Source organism: Kwoniella shivajii, chromosome 6 (genome assembly GCF_035658355.1).
Source record: "Kwoniella shivajii chromosome 6, complete sequence".
NCBI lineage: Eukaryota > Fungi > Basidiomycota > Tremellomycetes > Tremellales > Cryptococcaceae > Kwoniella > Kwoniella shivajii.
In genome coordinates, this window is record NC_085913.1 from 917,717 (window position 1) to 933,029 (window position 15,313).

Consider the following 15,313-nt stretch of genomic DNA (forward strand, 5'->3'; position numbering starts at 1 on the left):
TTTTGAATTTGCGCAAGATTGATACATCTTCAATCGATTGTACGTAATCCCTCCATACCAACCCATCAACCAATCAAATATGAATGAGACTTCAATCTCACTCTTGCAACCATGACCCACGGACAGTATGATTATCTCCTGTGCAATCACTCAGATCTTCATTCATCTCATGAGACGAGTAGCGGTTATTTTGGTCGGAGAATGAAGACCGAGATCAATTGGTCTCTATGAATACAGGAGATTATCAGTATCAAATAAGAGAATGACTGACAAAACTAACTGACCTCTTCACCGGATAACACTTGACCATCTGATCCAATCCTAAATCTAACTCGAGCAGGAATTATTAGCTGATCGCATTTACAATCACCGAAGGAATCGAATCACTTTTACTTAAGAAGGAAATGGGAGTTGATGAGATGACTCACTGGAACTGATGGATATCATCACCTGGATGACAATCTTCCACCCAATCCTGGAACAAAGTCTTGAGTTGTCCATAGGCTGAAACGCATCCTTCCCATTTTCGTCTAGGAGGTCGAGCGAATGCGCGAACGAATGAACGGTCCATTATCTATTTGACAATCCATTCAAGTCGTAAGATCGAGAAATGATGTTGTTGTGTGTTGAAGAACTCACGATGAAATGGACTTCTTCGACGAAGGACTCGGGATGACAATTTGACATGTTGTTTGTTTATGCGCTGGTAAATGCAAAGACGATTCGTGGAAGAAGAATAGTGAATTAGGAATCATTCAAAAATTGTTTGAGGATTGAGAAGGGGATTATATATGTGTGATTCTGCTAATAGTGTGTACTCGTGTCCTCGCTCCAACAAGTCAGCTGGACAAAGTTTGGTATTACTGTGTAGTAGGTCATCTAGCGATCAGACGATCGAAGAAAGACACGTCTTTTAGTCGTTTATGAACGAGGCTCCCCTTCAATCGGTAGACGACCTGTACATCATTGCCCTGCTATTCGGCTCATCCCAGGATCTTTTGTATGTTATAAAGAAGATGTTAATCAACAAGTACGATACAGCTTTCATCGAAGCAAAGACAAAGAGCGCATGTAGAGTTTCTCATCGCCTTGCATCACACAGTGTAAGGTACAATCGGAAGGAAAATGCCCACCAACAATCACAGCAGATCATGCATTCGTCAGACTACAATCGCACATTCGTCAATACGTCACATGATATTCTGATTGACGTTTGAACAAGTCATGCACGACCGTCAACCGCCCCTGGCCCAAAGCTTGGCGTAAATGGTGGTGAGTGTGTGAATACCAAGCTCTTGGCTTGTCTAGATCATTCAGAGATTGTCAGCATGCAAAAATTGTTACATACGTGGCGAAAGGAACTGACTTACATCATCTCGACTGAGTACTGGACCATCGGGGGAGCCAAGAGTGAATCTAGTTTTGAAGAAACATGGGTCAGTTCGCACTAAACCTCTTTGATTGTGTCTTTCGGTATAGTAAATATATACTCACCGATACCAAAAATTCTGACTACCAGGATGTTTTTCTTGCACCCATCTATCGAAAATCTCTCCCAGAGGGGTGACAGCAGATATACATCCTTCCCACACTTTTTTATCTGGGGATGTCGCATTTTGATCGATGATCTATGTAAAGGTAATGAAGATCATTACTCGTAGAGTCGACTGATACAATTGAGAAATTTTGGAAAGAAAGGTTAACGTGGACTTACTCGAATAAGAACTTGTTCGACAAAGGTGGGACCGTCAACGCAGTTTGACATCTTACGAGGTTTGGTATGAAATTCCTTGTTGCTGGGTTGGGTGGAATGATCTTGGCGTCAAGGTCGGCTTGAGTATATCACAAAGAAAGAAGACTGCCCAATAGAATGGGTGATATATATATATATATTTCTCCTTTACATTCAAGTGAACGATGGTCTCCAGCACGTATCATGCGACGACAATATACGATACGGCCTTTGCGGTCTGATCGGTCAGAGCCTTTCGCTTGTGAACGATATATGATTCAAAGGCATCTTGGCATCGTGTATATGAAAGCACATGTGATGTTGAATACTATACCATCATAGGACTGGTGATGCCCCTCATCTTGTTTAGGTGTGTTCGGCTAAAATTGACACAATGAGGGTGGTATGAATTTTCATCACACGTCCTTTGGCTTCGAAACGGTCAAATGACATGGCCGGATAAATACATCCACACCGCTGTGAACATGCACACAGCCTAGACGTCTCTCTCCTTCTTTGTATGATGCGCAAAACATAGCATATCGGTCCAACACCAAAGCCACTACATACGACAATGATCACTGTTCTCCAGTGATGACTCTGGCTATATAGATCCTTGTTCCAGAATGGATTCGAAGATCTCTGGAAGACTCGTCTCCCACCAAAGTTCGACCTTCAGTTGGATCTCTGAGTCTGAAGCTAAGCGTGGTACAGTACAAAAGTCAACATTTATCTCCACGGTTTCTAACAATGAGGATGAAGAGAGTAAAACTTTTAGGAACTCACTGAAAATGCTCGAATGGTTCACCGCAATGTTCTTCCTGGGCCCATCTATCAAAGATCAACCTTAGAGGTGAATAAGATGATATACATCCATCCCATGAATGTCTATAGGTATAGTTCCCGTTATCTCGATATTCGATCAACTAGAAATGACTTCCATAGTCAACTCGAATACACAATTGAAGTAGAAGTGGCGATAACCGAGTAAAAGGCTTGGTTGTACTCACGAAGAGATGTACTTGCTCAACGAATGATTCACCTGAGAAACAGCCTGACATTATTAACAGTTCTGACTCAATTTCAGTCAAGTGTAGATAAGGGGAGAAGTGTTGACGAAAGATGGAAGAAGAAAGCTTGTTTCGTACAGGAATTATGTGTCATTTCATGCTTTTGTCGCACCGTGAGGCAGTCCAGGTACACTGTTGACGTTTCTCGAAATCAGGCCACCACTTTGTCGCTCAAAGAGGAACAGAACTCCTAAGAGCCCCATGAAGGATTGTCGCAAAGAGCAATGAGAATCAATGTGGATCTGATGCCTTCCTAATAGATGATCCTCGAGATTGAGGTTACGATCAATTCTACTTACCGTAGTTGTCGTCTAAGAAGAATCAGAATGATCATTCAGTGCCCGATCTAGTTGAGGATGTGTGGACAGATGATCGGTCTCTCGGCCAGAAGCAGAAGCACAAAGAGGACACAATCATCCCCTGATTGACATGTATGGATATGATACAAATCACAATTGCGCGAAATCATCTGTCGATGAGAGTTCGTCTTGAATTTGAATGTTGGATGAGTCTGGCTACATACCATCATTTCATCGTCACGCATTGCATAAGCCCATTCATACCTTTCTCGTTCGCTTCATGCTGTGTATAGCTAAATTGGATACAAAGTTCTACCTAAGTCAACCATACTATGGCATAAATCTTCCTACCTGAATGCACACCGAGATCATGACATGTCTATGGAATGAATCAGTCTACAACCCCAATTTTGAGTGAACCGAGCCTTGCCTCATCGCCACTCAATGGCTGACCTTGTAAACTATCAAGGGTGAATCTGAATATTGAATTCAACACTATTTGTTGACGAGGTATGAGATGGGTCACTGTGATAGTATACATACGAATATTGTCCAACGGGACTTCCAGGATGATTCTCATTTACCCATCTTTGAAAGATTTCACTCAATGGCGCATAAGCAGATAAACATCCTTCCCAGATCAAATGATTGGATTGTCGTGTCTTATCCACCAACTGACAACATACACACTTTAGTCAACCATAAGTTTCCCGTTGCAAGTCATTCATCAGGGGGAAGAATACTTACGAGGAGATGTACTTGTTCAACAAAAGTTTCTCCTTCGATACACCCTGACATTACGACTTGCTGTTGTTCGAGTAGACAAGAAAAAAGGAATGGGCTTCTTTCGTTAATGTATGACAAGGATGAAGAGAATGAAACAAATCAGTCTGTTTAGACCGCTTACCTTTATACATGGTCTAGTCCGTGTACATCATCTCATTGATGTCAATGCATCAGTTGCTGCAGTGCGCCTACACGAACAAAATGTCGGTGATCCGGTCAGAAGCAAAACAATCAATCGTTATGCGGTCATATGTGGGGACATTCTGTTGCACAGAAAGCGGCGATGAGGTATCAAGATCTCATGTCCAAACGAGCAACGACTTGAAAATTTGTGAGCATAGATCTGGATTAGGCCAATTTACTCAATTCCACACAATAAGATATCTCACCGACATTGTAAGCTATGCATTTTAAAGTGGTCTCTCCGTGCTATGCAATAATTATAAACATCAACTCTCCCAATTTTCCTTTTATCGCCATTGTTCACTTCCCAGTATGCCGTCAACCTTTTAAGCGGATTTGGATTTTCCGGAGATGACAATGATTTTCCATTCTCTTGAGAAGTTTGGGAAATCGGAAGGTTTCTATACACCCACAAAATCATCTGATCAGCCTAGTCCATGATGATAGATGCAATCTTGAATGAAAGAGAAAGGGGTAAGTGTAGAAGAAAGGTAGACGTACAGATTTGCCATTGATGACGATGGGAGGACAATCAGGTGATTCAAGAAGGAAGCTGTGAATAAGCGATGATAATCAGCATCAAACATGCAGCTGTGTTACATATATCTAGAGTCCACATCTTACTCCAATTGCTGATGAGAGAAAGTACTTACGTGTACTTGTGCTTCTCTGAATCTTCTGGATGAAGTTTCTTCACGACAGCATCAAAGGCCTTTTCAAGTTTTTGATCAGAATCCACATCTATTGTAACTTCGAAATCAGGTTTTGTTCTATCTTGATCTCTAGAAGCGGCGACAAACTATTCATTGCGAGAAAGGTCAACATCCATACAATGCACCTGTGAGGTAGATACATATAGAGGCACAAGTGAAATCCATTGCTGGAGACCTGGTAGTACGTAGATTTACCAGCTGGGAGAAATCCGCGGAGGATTTACCATAATTATTTATAGAGATATCTCTTAACGGCAACTTACGTGAACGGGGTATTTAACAAGCATCTTAAAGGTCTTCGTTGATTTTCTGGGTTTTTCTCTGCGTTTAAATAGATTTTGGTAATTCGACGTAGAAACTTGATATGACAATGGTAGAGATAGATTTGTTTATTCAAAGGAAGAAGGAAAGTAAATTCGACGTTCGTTGAAGTGTTGAAACTCGCTTTATATATATCTAGAAACAATGCGTAATTAGCTGACAAATGGTACCGGCGAGAAGATGCTAGCAGTGTATAGCATGCTGGTGAGTTAGGGTATTGGAAGTGGAAATAGCGAGGGATGGAGCCCATCCAATGAATGTATCAGTTCATGGCCTCCGCTTTTCCCTTTGTCCTTCGTAGTAAAGGTTCAGTTCTCATTGGTCGTTTTACTCGTCTGTCTCCACGGCCGTTTAATCGGAAAACATCGTATCAGTACAAACTTGTATTCAATACGATTACCTTCACTGAAAGGAATTCACTATATACTACTAGCTCAACGCCCCTTTTCCTTTAAAGGCCAGCCGAAGGGCCATGAACAAGGGCTATGATCCGAATTTAGCACTGTATTCGGGGTCATGCTCATGCTAAAGGAAAACAATCTAAAAAACTTTGAATATCAAAGGGATCTCAGAAAACCCCTTCGGGGATAGTGTTTCAATTTCAGGGAAAACCCACGACAATCGAATTCCGCTTTCCGTTCTCTTGTTCCCCTACCATCATTCTGGCTTGTTTCATGTGAAATGCATGTATTGACTATATATTGTCCGTTGGGAACGACGAAGCCTCTATATTTTACTCCTATACCTCTAACATAAAACCTGACACGTGAATTGAATCCAGTGGAGGGATTTTCAAACATCGTAACGATTTCGTAATATGAAAAAACATTGTCCATTGTGTGTGAAAGGGTGATTATAAGAAAAATGCGGCGAGAAGACTGATACCGGCAAGTAGAGAGCCTGGAATGATTAGGGGAGATGCTGAGGATGCTTTACTAGATTGAGCTGCAGCGGCGGCAGTAGCTGCTGCTGAAGATGCGGATGATTTTTGAGCACTTTGAGCGGAAGTGAGAGAAGCTGATGAAGAGGCAGAATTGGAAATCGATGCTGATGCCGATGCGGAAGATGCTGAAGACGTGGTTGATTGTTGTAAAGAGGTAGCATTGGTGACTGCTAAAGTGTTGGCGGCTACGGACATGGACGTGACTGCCCCAGTGTTTGATTCACCAGAGTTGACATACCAATCCATACCAAAGGCATCGGCGACGTTGTGAAGCTGCCAGCCGTTCGATGCAATATTTGAAAAGATGGTTTCGAACACACTGACGGTCTCATCTCGGGTCTCGTGTTCGAGTACCAAAAGACCTTTGCTCTTGTCTCCAGCCAACCAGCCGTTCATCGCTGATACTACTGAATCGTGGGTGTACGCAGCTTGACTTCCGATAGCCCAGTCTCCGGTGTCTACAAGATCATCAGCAAGTGCAGTTTCATATATGAGCGGAAAGACTCACCTTGGTTCCAGACGACGGTTTCAAGGCCGAATACTCCTTTGGCGATAGCTCGTACTCGGTTGTCGACATCACCATATGGTGGTCTCCAGTATTTAGGGATTCGACCGCCATTGAGATCGCTTATGATCTGCATTGTCCAACCTAATTCTCCCAGTACTCCCTCATTACTAAGTGTGGTCGCTGCAGAGGTGAAGCAACGTAACAAAATGGTCGAATGGAAAGGAAGCAGAAAAAGAGAAGAGATGACAGACTTCGTTAGCACCATATTAGATGTATAGTCCTCTTGAGTTGACTCACTGTACTGATGAGACCAAGTATGGACAGCGATATGACCACCGGCGGTTACAGCGGCTTGCATACCAGTGGGACTGCAAAGAGTCAGTGATGCCTCGTTATACCAAGATGGAAATTTACTCACTCGTACAGAATGTTACCGCCGATCATGAAGTGGGTAGCAGCAGTGGAAGCGTTGTTCTTGGCCAAGAAATCGTACAAGCTTGGACTTGCCGAAGTGGGTCCATCATCAAAGGACAACTACGAGAAGCGTTACTTCAGAGTCCTTTAAAGGAGAGATATCAAAGCGACTTACGGCAAAGACACCATTGGGAGGGTTGTAGAGATCGTCTTCTGTTGTGCATTCATAAGTGAAAGAACATATTTTTTGGTCTTGAGGTGTTTCTCCGTTTGCATAAGTGGGGTAACCATTGTTTGGAGTTGCGACTGAGACGTCTGGTAAAGTGATAGACTTGAGTTTGTCAAGCCATGCTTGCGGAAGGGAGTCTGTAGGGGGAGTAGCTCCGGCAGCAGGATAGTTTGACGTAAAGTCTGAGGACAGATCAGCGGTGAGATGCGATGTGATGTAAGCACGAGAAGATGAAACTCACTAGAATCTGATGGACTGGGTGTATATCTTTTGGTGAACAAAGAAGAAACAGCTGAGTCTCGAGGTTGTAACCATGATTCATCTAACGGTGTGGCCGAAGCTGCCAAAGCGATAAGTGAGAAGGTCGATAAGAGGGTTGATGAAAACATTTGTGTCACGATTATGAGACCAGAAAACTCCGCGCAGTATCTAAAATTATAAAACTTGAAAAGAACTGAGCAATGATGAGCTGCGTCAACTAGATCCACAGTATCGGCGGAGAGTGGAAATCAGAAGAGAGAGATGAGGATAGAGGACGGATAGAGAGGACGAATAGGAAGTGAAGATGGAAGTGATCGTTATATATGTATGCTACTCACTGTGGGTTGACTGGACTATATTATACTTGTACTATATGATTATTAAGAGGTCCGTGCTGTGTTTTAATGATTGTTGTATTTTAAACGATAATAAATGAAAAGATAGCGTGTGTGCTTTTTTCTATTCCGTCCGCCAAGGGTTGGGAAAACAGTTTGTCACCGCTGAATTCAGCCGCAATAAATATAAACAAGAAAATAACAATCAAAACAAAAGCGGTGCCTTATGTTGATGCCGGCAAAAGCTTGTGGTATTGTAGGAATTGTGGGAGCAACTTGAAGTAGATTGAGGGAAGAGCTATATGATATCCGACGTTAGCCTCCTCGATATCGTAAGTCGTCAATAGCTACCAGAGCATTATCTGACAGAGTAAGAAGGAGGTAAGGAAAGATAGTATGGAAGGCGATGTAAAAGGAATCAAACAGATTGTACACGAAATACCTATGATAGCATATGACACATATAGGGTAGAACTAATCCCGCTTCCAAGACTTACCAGATTGAAATTCCGGCGATTGTGTTTTTGTTGGGAAAAGGAAGAGTCCGACACAGCTGCCTGAAAGGTTTTGAAAATAGGAAATGAAAGTAAGAACAACAACCGAAAGAAGAGGATGAGGATGACGAGAAACGTAATCGAGACTTTATGCACGTGAACTGAACCTGGTCAGAGACACCTACTTGTCAACAGAAAACAGCTAGCAGACATGTGTCCAATAGCTAATCCAAAGGCTTGTTTATCTTTTCAAGCAAAAGGGTAACTGACAAACAGATTTTAATGTTCTATCGGGCGGGTACACAGGTTTCAAACTTGCCATAAAAGCCTACGTCCACGTTCCTGACTGCAACAAACCCGGCCGCCTGCTTTAACTGTATTTGGGATCTCGTCGCTACGTTTTTTCCTTGAGAAACGCATTTTCCTTTGACTGAATGCAACTTTCTGAACATCCAAATAAGATGATTGATACAGCTATCTGGGGGGAAAAAGGTTGATTTCTGTTATCCCACTTTCTTCGCTATGAACATGCTTCCTTGCCGCCAACCACCCTTTCATCGCTCTGCCAGAACGTTGAGTGTATCTTCTGCTCCTCATTGATTTAGTCCAGTCAAAGGTGACTGCATGTGTCTACATGTATCGGGTGTCTTTGCTGTGATTTCTGTCGAAAAGCAACGCGTGAGCATAATGGCAGTAACTGAGTATGTCCAAATACAGCACGCTCTGCTCAAGTAGCGGACAGCAATTATCCGATCATACATTCTCTTCCGATGTACACTGGTCGTATAAAATACCTCGCGACGAGTGTTCGAGCAAGTACAAATGTAGTTGCGTTCAGCAGTGAACTGACTGTTTATCGATTTGCCAGCTAAAATGCAATATGACCAAGCACAAGAACCATACGAGAACCATGCGTCACAGAAAGTTGAGCCCGGTGATTGGATGATGACATCAGCTCCCCAGGAACTTCAAGCGAAGCGCGATCCCCCGTCATGCAATGTCACTTACAGACTTCCAAAAGGCTCAAAAGGCTCAAGCAGCAGTTGTTGGGTTCGTTCGTCTTTGCCTTCGATGATCTCGAAAACCCCCACTTTGCCCCCTTGAAGAAATTCTCGAGCGGTGCGCGATTTATTCCATCTGCTTGACGAGATATAAACCCGGGATGCTTGCAATTTTGAGTGACTTTTCATTGATCGTATCTTCCACTGTACCTTGCCATATTTGAGGAGTTATTATCACCTTGCTTTTGTCAGGCCTGAGGTATCGTCGATTTAGACGCGAGCATTCCATGACATGTTTACCTATGCTGTGAATTTCAGCCGGAAAGTAAGAGGAGATCGCTCTTAATATTTTCGGGAAATGAAATGTTTTTAATCTCTGATAGAAGACAGTTAGTCACAGTTCTCTCCGAATTCCTCTGCGGTGATCGGCACTATCCGTAATTCCCTTTCCATCACCCATTTTACTTTACTGTCCAGGGAAAAGCCCAATTTTCATCAGAACCTCACATTTCGATCAGTTGCATACGATAAAAGGCATCGTTGCATCTCATAGACTTGAATGAGGTTATCCGTGTAAAGTAGATCAAGTGACCTGACATCAAAGAGGTCAAAGACTAGACGAAACCGGCTGAAAATGGATACTAGTGATAGAATCGAGTTTAGTGAACAACCTCCAGGGTCAGATTCAGAATGGACGGAAATACTGCAATGGTAAGTGCTTTTGATTCAATCGTGCAGCTTGCGAAAGTTTGGTAACTTTTGGTCAATTACACAGCTATGGAAGAGACAGAGAACCTCTCGACGAGTCGACAGAAATACAAGGAGGTACATCGCAGCAAAATTGGTCTGTAACATTACCTCCTCTGTCGATTGACCCGCATGGACAAGCCTCAAGACCATTAGTACATCATGGAGATTCAGATGATTCTATCAGTGCACAAATAGGAGGAATACCGTTCACGAGACCTGACAAGTCGGCTAATTCAACCAATCCACAACATTACGAAACTTCGACTGGCGAATATCAAGACGTCGTAGAATTTTGTGCAATAACCGATACATCTTCACTCAGCCATCAAACTTCGCCACATATTGAACCCACCCCTCTTGCCTTTGATACCAGCCGAACGTCACTGAAGCCGAGATTGGAAGCAGACTTTGACGATGATGATAATAGGACTGCAGTGAACGAGAGAAAGCGTATGAGAGACTTCTTCGAAGAACATGGTTGGTTATGTGGTCCTATACCAAGCAAGAAAACGAGGTTGAAGAGGAGAAGAGCAATTCGTAGGCTTGGTCTCATTGGTGAAGAGGAGGATGGAAGGAAAGCAGTTCTGTCCAAATATGCCGAAATGGCGGAATTAGCGAGTCCCATCCTTTCTACACGTCAACGTCGGAGCTAATTTTTTTATAGATATTTCAAGTTCCCAGATCACTGGTTTCCGTTATACATGATGAAGAGGAATTTGCTTATCATTCCGATGTAAGTTTATCATTGTCATTCACTTAAGTTACTGACATGCCTGCCTGTCAGCCGGAGACAAAAGCCATCTCCCGGCCAACGGCCCAAACAGGCTGTAGTCATGTCATCGGTATTGAGAACGGAGAATGTTGGGTCATTGCAGATTGTACGAAAGATTGGAGGACAGCGAAGAATCCGATATTCAGAGACAAGCGATATAAGGTGAGTCGTCAACGCGAAAAGTCTTCGCATCGGGGCGTGACACCGTTGGAAATCCCTGTAGTTCTTTGCGGCAGCCTCGCTTCGCTATCACGGTAAAGATGGATCCGAAGTTGATTTTGGAACTCTCAATATCTACGATGTCAATCCTCGATACACATTCGATGAGCGGGAGAGATCAATGTTGCTCAAATTTGCCAATATGTTGGTTTATCAACTGGCAACTCTGGCAAGTTATTTCAGCTCGATTTATATATACTCGCTAACATTCCAGGTAGCAATCCGAATACATAGCAAAGCGGTCAGGTACAATGTACGAAGCCAGTATAAATTTCCTAAGACGATCGATACTTCCTGATACACCTTCCAATAAACCTCCTTCGGGAGCGATCGAAGAAGCTCCCCTACCGCATATCCCGCGCCAGCCTATCTCAGCCAAAGAAAAAGACCTCAGCCCCCCAAAGACGAATGCAGCAGCCAACGTGGCTAGCAAAATAGGACCAAGGGACAGTAGAGACGAAAGGAGACTGGCCATGCTATCAGATCGAAGCGTATTCCTTGACAGCGCAAACACACTGAAATCGCTACTGAAAGCGGATGCGGTGGTAGTACTCAACATGGAGGATTATCACCTCTTCATCAGGAAGAATAGCAATGGTTCAGATCCTTTGAATGGAGAGATGGGTAACGATAGAATTAAGAGTAAAGAGAAGATCCTGAATGACTATTTGCAAGGCCAACCTTGGCCGTCCGATATTGAACCTGTTATCAATTATACCGGCCGGGCTCGTGGAGCACAAGTTCTAGGTCTTTCAGCGGATGAATCGACAAAATTCCGCCTCGACACCCCGGGAGCCGAATCTGTCTTGACAGAATATCTGCGAGAATACTTTGTAACCAGACACTTTTGGTGGGATAAAGAAGATGATACCGACGTATTGAGCCAACGAATCATGGGCTTGATGCCTGCCCAGGCTCAAACTGCTTTAGGTGCAACATTCATGGGTCATGACGGTAAAATCAAGTTCTGCATGTTCGCGACATGGAATAATCCTCCTTCTTCCCTTGTCGATTCGAGTTTGGTCTCACTACCCTTTGTATGGATCTTGGGTGGTTGTTTGATGGCTGCTTTGGCTATGAAAAGGATCAGGGCATTGGAGCAAACTCAGATATCATATTCCAACTTGCAAGCTCAGTGAGTACCAATCACAGAAGCGTCTTCACAAGATTTTCTTTCTAGTTGCCTAACTGATAGATCATTCAGCGAGCTACGAACCCCATTGCATCAGATGCTGGCAATCACTCAGCTGCTACGATCATCTATGACTGATTTGGCGGAGACTCCCAAGTCCACCTCAGAACTCACTTCGGTAGAACAAATTCGAGATCTCTTACCATTCTTAGACGCCATCGATACGTCAGGCAAGACACTTCAGGGCATTGTCGACAACATTTTATCTTTCCTCGATTTGAAAGGGAAAGAAGGATCCTCTTCTCTTGGAGACGCTGGATTGATGACCGCACCTTCTGGATCCCAAACCTCTGTTGAAATAATGTTCGAAGATTTGTTGGACGAGATGATCGAGGAAAACAGGAAATTCAGGAGGGCGAATGGTCAACCAAATAACATCGAGACAATATTTGAGATTATCCCACCCATACTCGGAGAGCAGGTATCAGAAGACGCTGGGGGCGATCTGAGAAGGTGAGTCTGGTGGTGAGCACAATTGACAAACACAATTGACCTTGACCGGCTCCAGAGCTCTTATAAAAGTTGTTGGAAATGCGTATAAATTCATTGACGCTGAAGGTCTCGTGGAAATTTACGTCGACGATGTGGTCGATTTGTTGCCTCCAGAGGGTTGTGAAGATGTAAGTGACAATTTCAGTTTTTTTTTAGTACATGTCACGGCTGACGGTCGAACAGATTGCTTTGACTAAAGCCGTCAGTATTACAATCAAGGATGATGGTAAGGGCATGCATCAGGCATTCGTCAATGATAAACTTGGTGAACCTTGGGCAAAAGAAGATCGTTATGCTACAGGAAGTGGTGAGTGTGCCTTTGACGCTCTGCATGATGTTGTCTAAATTAAACAACCTGTTCAGGACTCTCTGTCTACTTGGCATATCGAATTATCGACTTGATTGGCGGGTGTATGGAAATTACTTCCGCATCGGGCGCAGGTACCACTGTTCAGATTGATGTCCCATTACCAGTACGATCCATCCCGTTCCCCGAGGGACCCTCGGCACCCCCTTCCCCTAGTCTGTCCACCTCTTCCATCGAATGTCTCACAATGCACGATAACTCGATCAACGTGGGGAGAAAATTCGCTCTGGTTGGTTTCATCAATCGCGATGCTAGAATAGAAAAGGTAGGCACAGCCTTACACAGACAATACACAAAACTAGGTTGTATATCCACGGATGTATCGAAAGCCGAACTTGTGGTTGCGTTTGGGGAGGTGGAGGAGAATTATCGAGAAGCTAAAGATCTTTTGGAAGAATGTGAAACGGACGATATCGTATTTTTGATCTCAGACAATCACTTAGCGGACCAATCAGTCATTGTCTTAGAAAAGAAATTGAATAAGAAGGTTAGAAGATTCAAAAGACCTACGAATCCCTCGATATTACGAGAAACCCTATTCCCTAATCATTCAAAGAGACTGAAAGAGATGTTTGAGCAGGAAACAGACGCCGACACAGATGCTGATTCGATCAACACACCGCATTTGATGTCACCTGAAGGTGATGATATGGGTAAACCAGGACCAGACGGCCGTAGTCCATCGTTTTTCCGACAGATGTTAGCTCCCGGTGCCGGAAGTGACGCCTCGTCTTCAAGATCTTCCAAAAACTCATCACAATCACATACATCGTTGAATTTGACGAATGCAATTGCAGCTTTGGCATTAGGGGATCGCCTCGCTCACAATTCCTCGTCATCACGACAAGGAGAGAGCAACGGCTCTGAGAACTCAACTCCTCTAGGCAATACTCCTCGTGAAGAAGCTGAAAATCCATTCTCACCAACAGAACATCCTAAATCCGCCACCACCACCACCACCACTTCGTCATCGTCTTCAGCAGTGCAAAGTCCAACCAATCAGTACATCCCCCGGCAGCCAATGGACAAAGTGAAAGTATTAGTCGTGGAAGACAACAAAATCAACAGGACCATTTTAGTTAAAATCCTAAAAACGAATTTAGTCAGTTGACATTGAGTATATTGCAGTGATTTAAACTAAATATCTATTTTATGCTTAGCCAATCGAAGTACATGAAGCTGAAGATGGCGACGTTGCTGTTGAAGTCTTCGGAAATCTATCGGGACCTTTGATAGGTAAGTTTATACATTCGATGCACGTTCCGTCGACCAACGCTGATCGGCCTGGCGTGCTCTCAGTCTTGTTAGATATCAACATGTAAGTCCAACTTTTACTTCCACTACATCTCCTTTCTTTTACGCCATTGGTTTGATTCCACTTTCGCTGATACATCTTTCCTTTGATATCCAGGCCTCGAATGGACGGGTATCAAGCATGTACAGAAATGCGTTCCATAGAAAAACAATCTCCTGAAAGGCAAAAAGCTCAGATTATAGCTGTCACAGCCCTGGGAAGTGATGACGAGAAGAAAAGAGGCTTAGTAGAGTGAGTCCAGTTTTGCACATCGCTCATTGGCTCTGTCGCTCTCGACTTCTCAATGCAAGCATGATCACAAGTGCCAGACTGATGTTTTTATGCTTTTGATAGGTGTAATATGGATGAATGGCATACGAAACCATGTGGTAAAGCAGCTATAACACGTATCGTCCAAAAAGCAAGTCAAAAACTCCTAGAAGGCTCAATGTAACAAGTCAAAATAGAATTTCAAAGCATCAAAGACAATCGAGCACATACATTGTTGCAAAAGTCAAAGATATAACAAGCATTTTCATATTTCATATAGTCAACATCTCTTCTGGGTATATGTCTCTTGGTGTACTGCCCTTCCCAAATTGTAACAACCGGTTGTATAACTTCCTCTTATTCCATAATCGATCAAACTCTAGATACCACGACGAAAACTTTACAATTCACAATGTTTGTTCCCATCTTTGGTTCATACAATTATGTATCATTCAGTCTCAAGTTAACATAGAACATCTCTACTCTCATAGTGTCATATATAGTCAATTGCATTCTTAACCTATTTGTTTTGATTTTGATTACCTCTTTTTCTGACCGTGCAATCCCTTCGAAAGAAGCGGAAAACATATATGGGTGAATGATCCTGCACAAGCATGAATGAAAAATGATACATGTTAAATTGTACAAGTTGCTGTTATTACTCGGGG

At 43.2% G+C, this 15,313-nt stretch overlaps 7 protein-coding genes across 7 annotated transcripts; 1 reads left to right on the plus strand and 6 right to left on the minus strand.

Annotated features, from left to right (window-relative positions):
• Positions 1 to 162: 162 nt before the first annotated feature.
• On the minus strand, positions 163 to 687 carry IL334_004817 (uncharacterized protein; the record flags this gene model as incomplete). Its single annotated transcript, XM_062936532.1, has 4 exons — positions 163 to 225; positions 285 to 327; positions 429 to 574; positions 640 to 687. The coding sequence occupies 4 exons, from the start codon at positions 685 to 687 to the stop codon at positions 163 to 165; spliced, it is 300 nt and encodes a 99-aa protein (XP_062792583.1).
• A 548-nt stretch (positions 688 to 1,235) lies between these two features.
• On the minus strand, positions 1,236 to 1,765 carry IL334_004818 (uncharacterized protein; the record flags this gene model as incomplete). The annotated part of the gene is made up of 4 exons (XM_062936533.1): positions 1,236 to 1,304; positions 1,371 to 1,416; positions 1,495 to 1,628; positions 1,715 to 1,765. 4 exons carry the CDS (start codon positions 1,763 to 1,765, stop codon positions 1,236 to 1,238), a joined length of 300 nt encoding a protein of 99 aa, XP_062792584.1.
• A 545-nt stretch (positions 1,766 to 2,310) lies between these two features.
• On the minus strand, positions 2,311 to 2,793 carry IL334_004819 (uncharacterized protein; the record flags this gene model as incomplete). The annotated part of the gene is made up of 3 exons (XM_062936534.1): positions 2,311 to 2,431; positions 2,519 to 2,658; positions 2,743 to 2,793. The coding sequence occupies 3 exons, from the start codon at positions 2,791 to 2,793 to the stop codon at positions 2,311 to 2,313; spliced, it is 312 nt and encodes a 103-aa protein (XP_062792585.1).
• A 624-nt stretch (positions 2,794 to 3,417) lies between these two features.
• IL334_004820 (uncharacterized protein) lies at positions 3,418 to 3,899 on the minus strand (the record flags this gene model as incomplete). Its single annotated transcript, XM_062936535.1, has 4 exons — positions 3,418 to 3,480; positions 3,532 to 3,577; positions 3,645 to 3,775; positions 3,849 to 3,899. The coding sequence occupies 4 exons, from the start codon at positions 3,897 to 3,899 to the stop codon at positions 3,418 to 3,420; spliced, it is 291 nt and encodes a 96-aa protein (XP_062792586.1).
• Positions 3,900 to 4,396: 497 nt separating this feature from the next.
• Positions 4,397 to 5,070, minus strand: IL334_004821 (uncharacterized protein; the record flags this gene model as incomplete). Its single annotated transcript, XM_062936536.1, has 4 exons — positions 4,397 to 4,471; positions 4,572 to 4,623; positions 4,724 to 4,869; positions 5,047 to 5,070. The coding sequence occupies 4 exons, from the start codon at positions 5,068 to 5,070 to the stop codon at positions 4,397 to 4,399; spliced, it is 297 nt and encodes a 98-aa protein (XP_062792587.1).
• An 887-nt stretch (positions 5,071 to 5,957) lies between these two features.
• Positions 5,958 to 7,587, minus strand: IL334_004822 (uncharacterized protein; the record flags this gene model as incomplete). The annotated part of the gene is made up of 6 exons (XM_062936537.1): positions 5,958 to 6,505; positions 6,556 to 6,735; positions 6,853 to 6,923; positions 6,974 to 7,089; positions 7,145 to 7,380; positions 7,440 to 7,587. 6 exons carry the CDS (start codon positions 7,585 to 7,587, stop codon positions 5,958 to 5,960), a joined length of 1,299 nt encoding a protein of 432 aa, XP_062792588.1.
• A 2,336-nt stretch (positions 7,588 to 9,923) lies between these two features.
• Positions 9,924 to 14,829, plus strand: IL334_004823 (uncharacterized protein; the record flags this gene model as incomplete). Its single annotated transcript, XM_062936538.1, has 14 exons — positions 9,924 to 10,000; positions 10,065 to 10,653; positions 10,704 to 10,772; positions 10,824 to 10,973; positions 11,035 to 11,199; positions 11,249 to 12,165; positions 12,226 to 12,675; positions 12,731 to 12,842; positions 12,898 to 13,021; positions 13,078 to 14,183; positions 14,242 to 14,317; positions 14,381 to 14,399; positions 14,493 to 14,627; positions 14,730 to 14,829. 14 exons carry the CDS (start codon positions 9,924 to 9,926, stop codon positions 14,827 to 14,829), a joined length of 4,089 nt encoding a protein of 1,362 aa, XP_062792589.1.
• Positions 14,830 to 15,313: the final 484 nt, after the last annotated feature.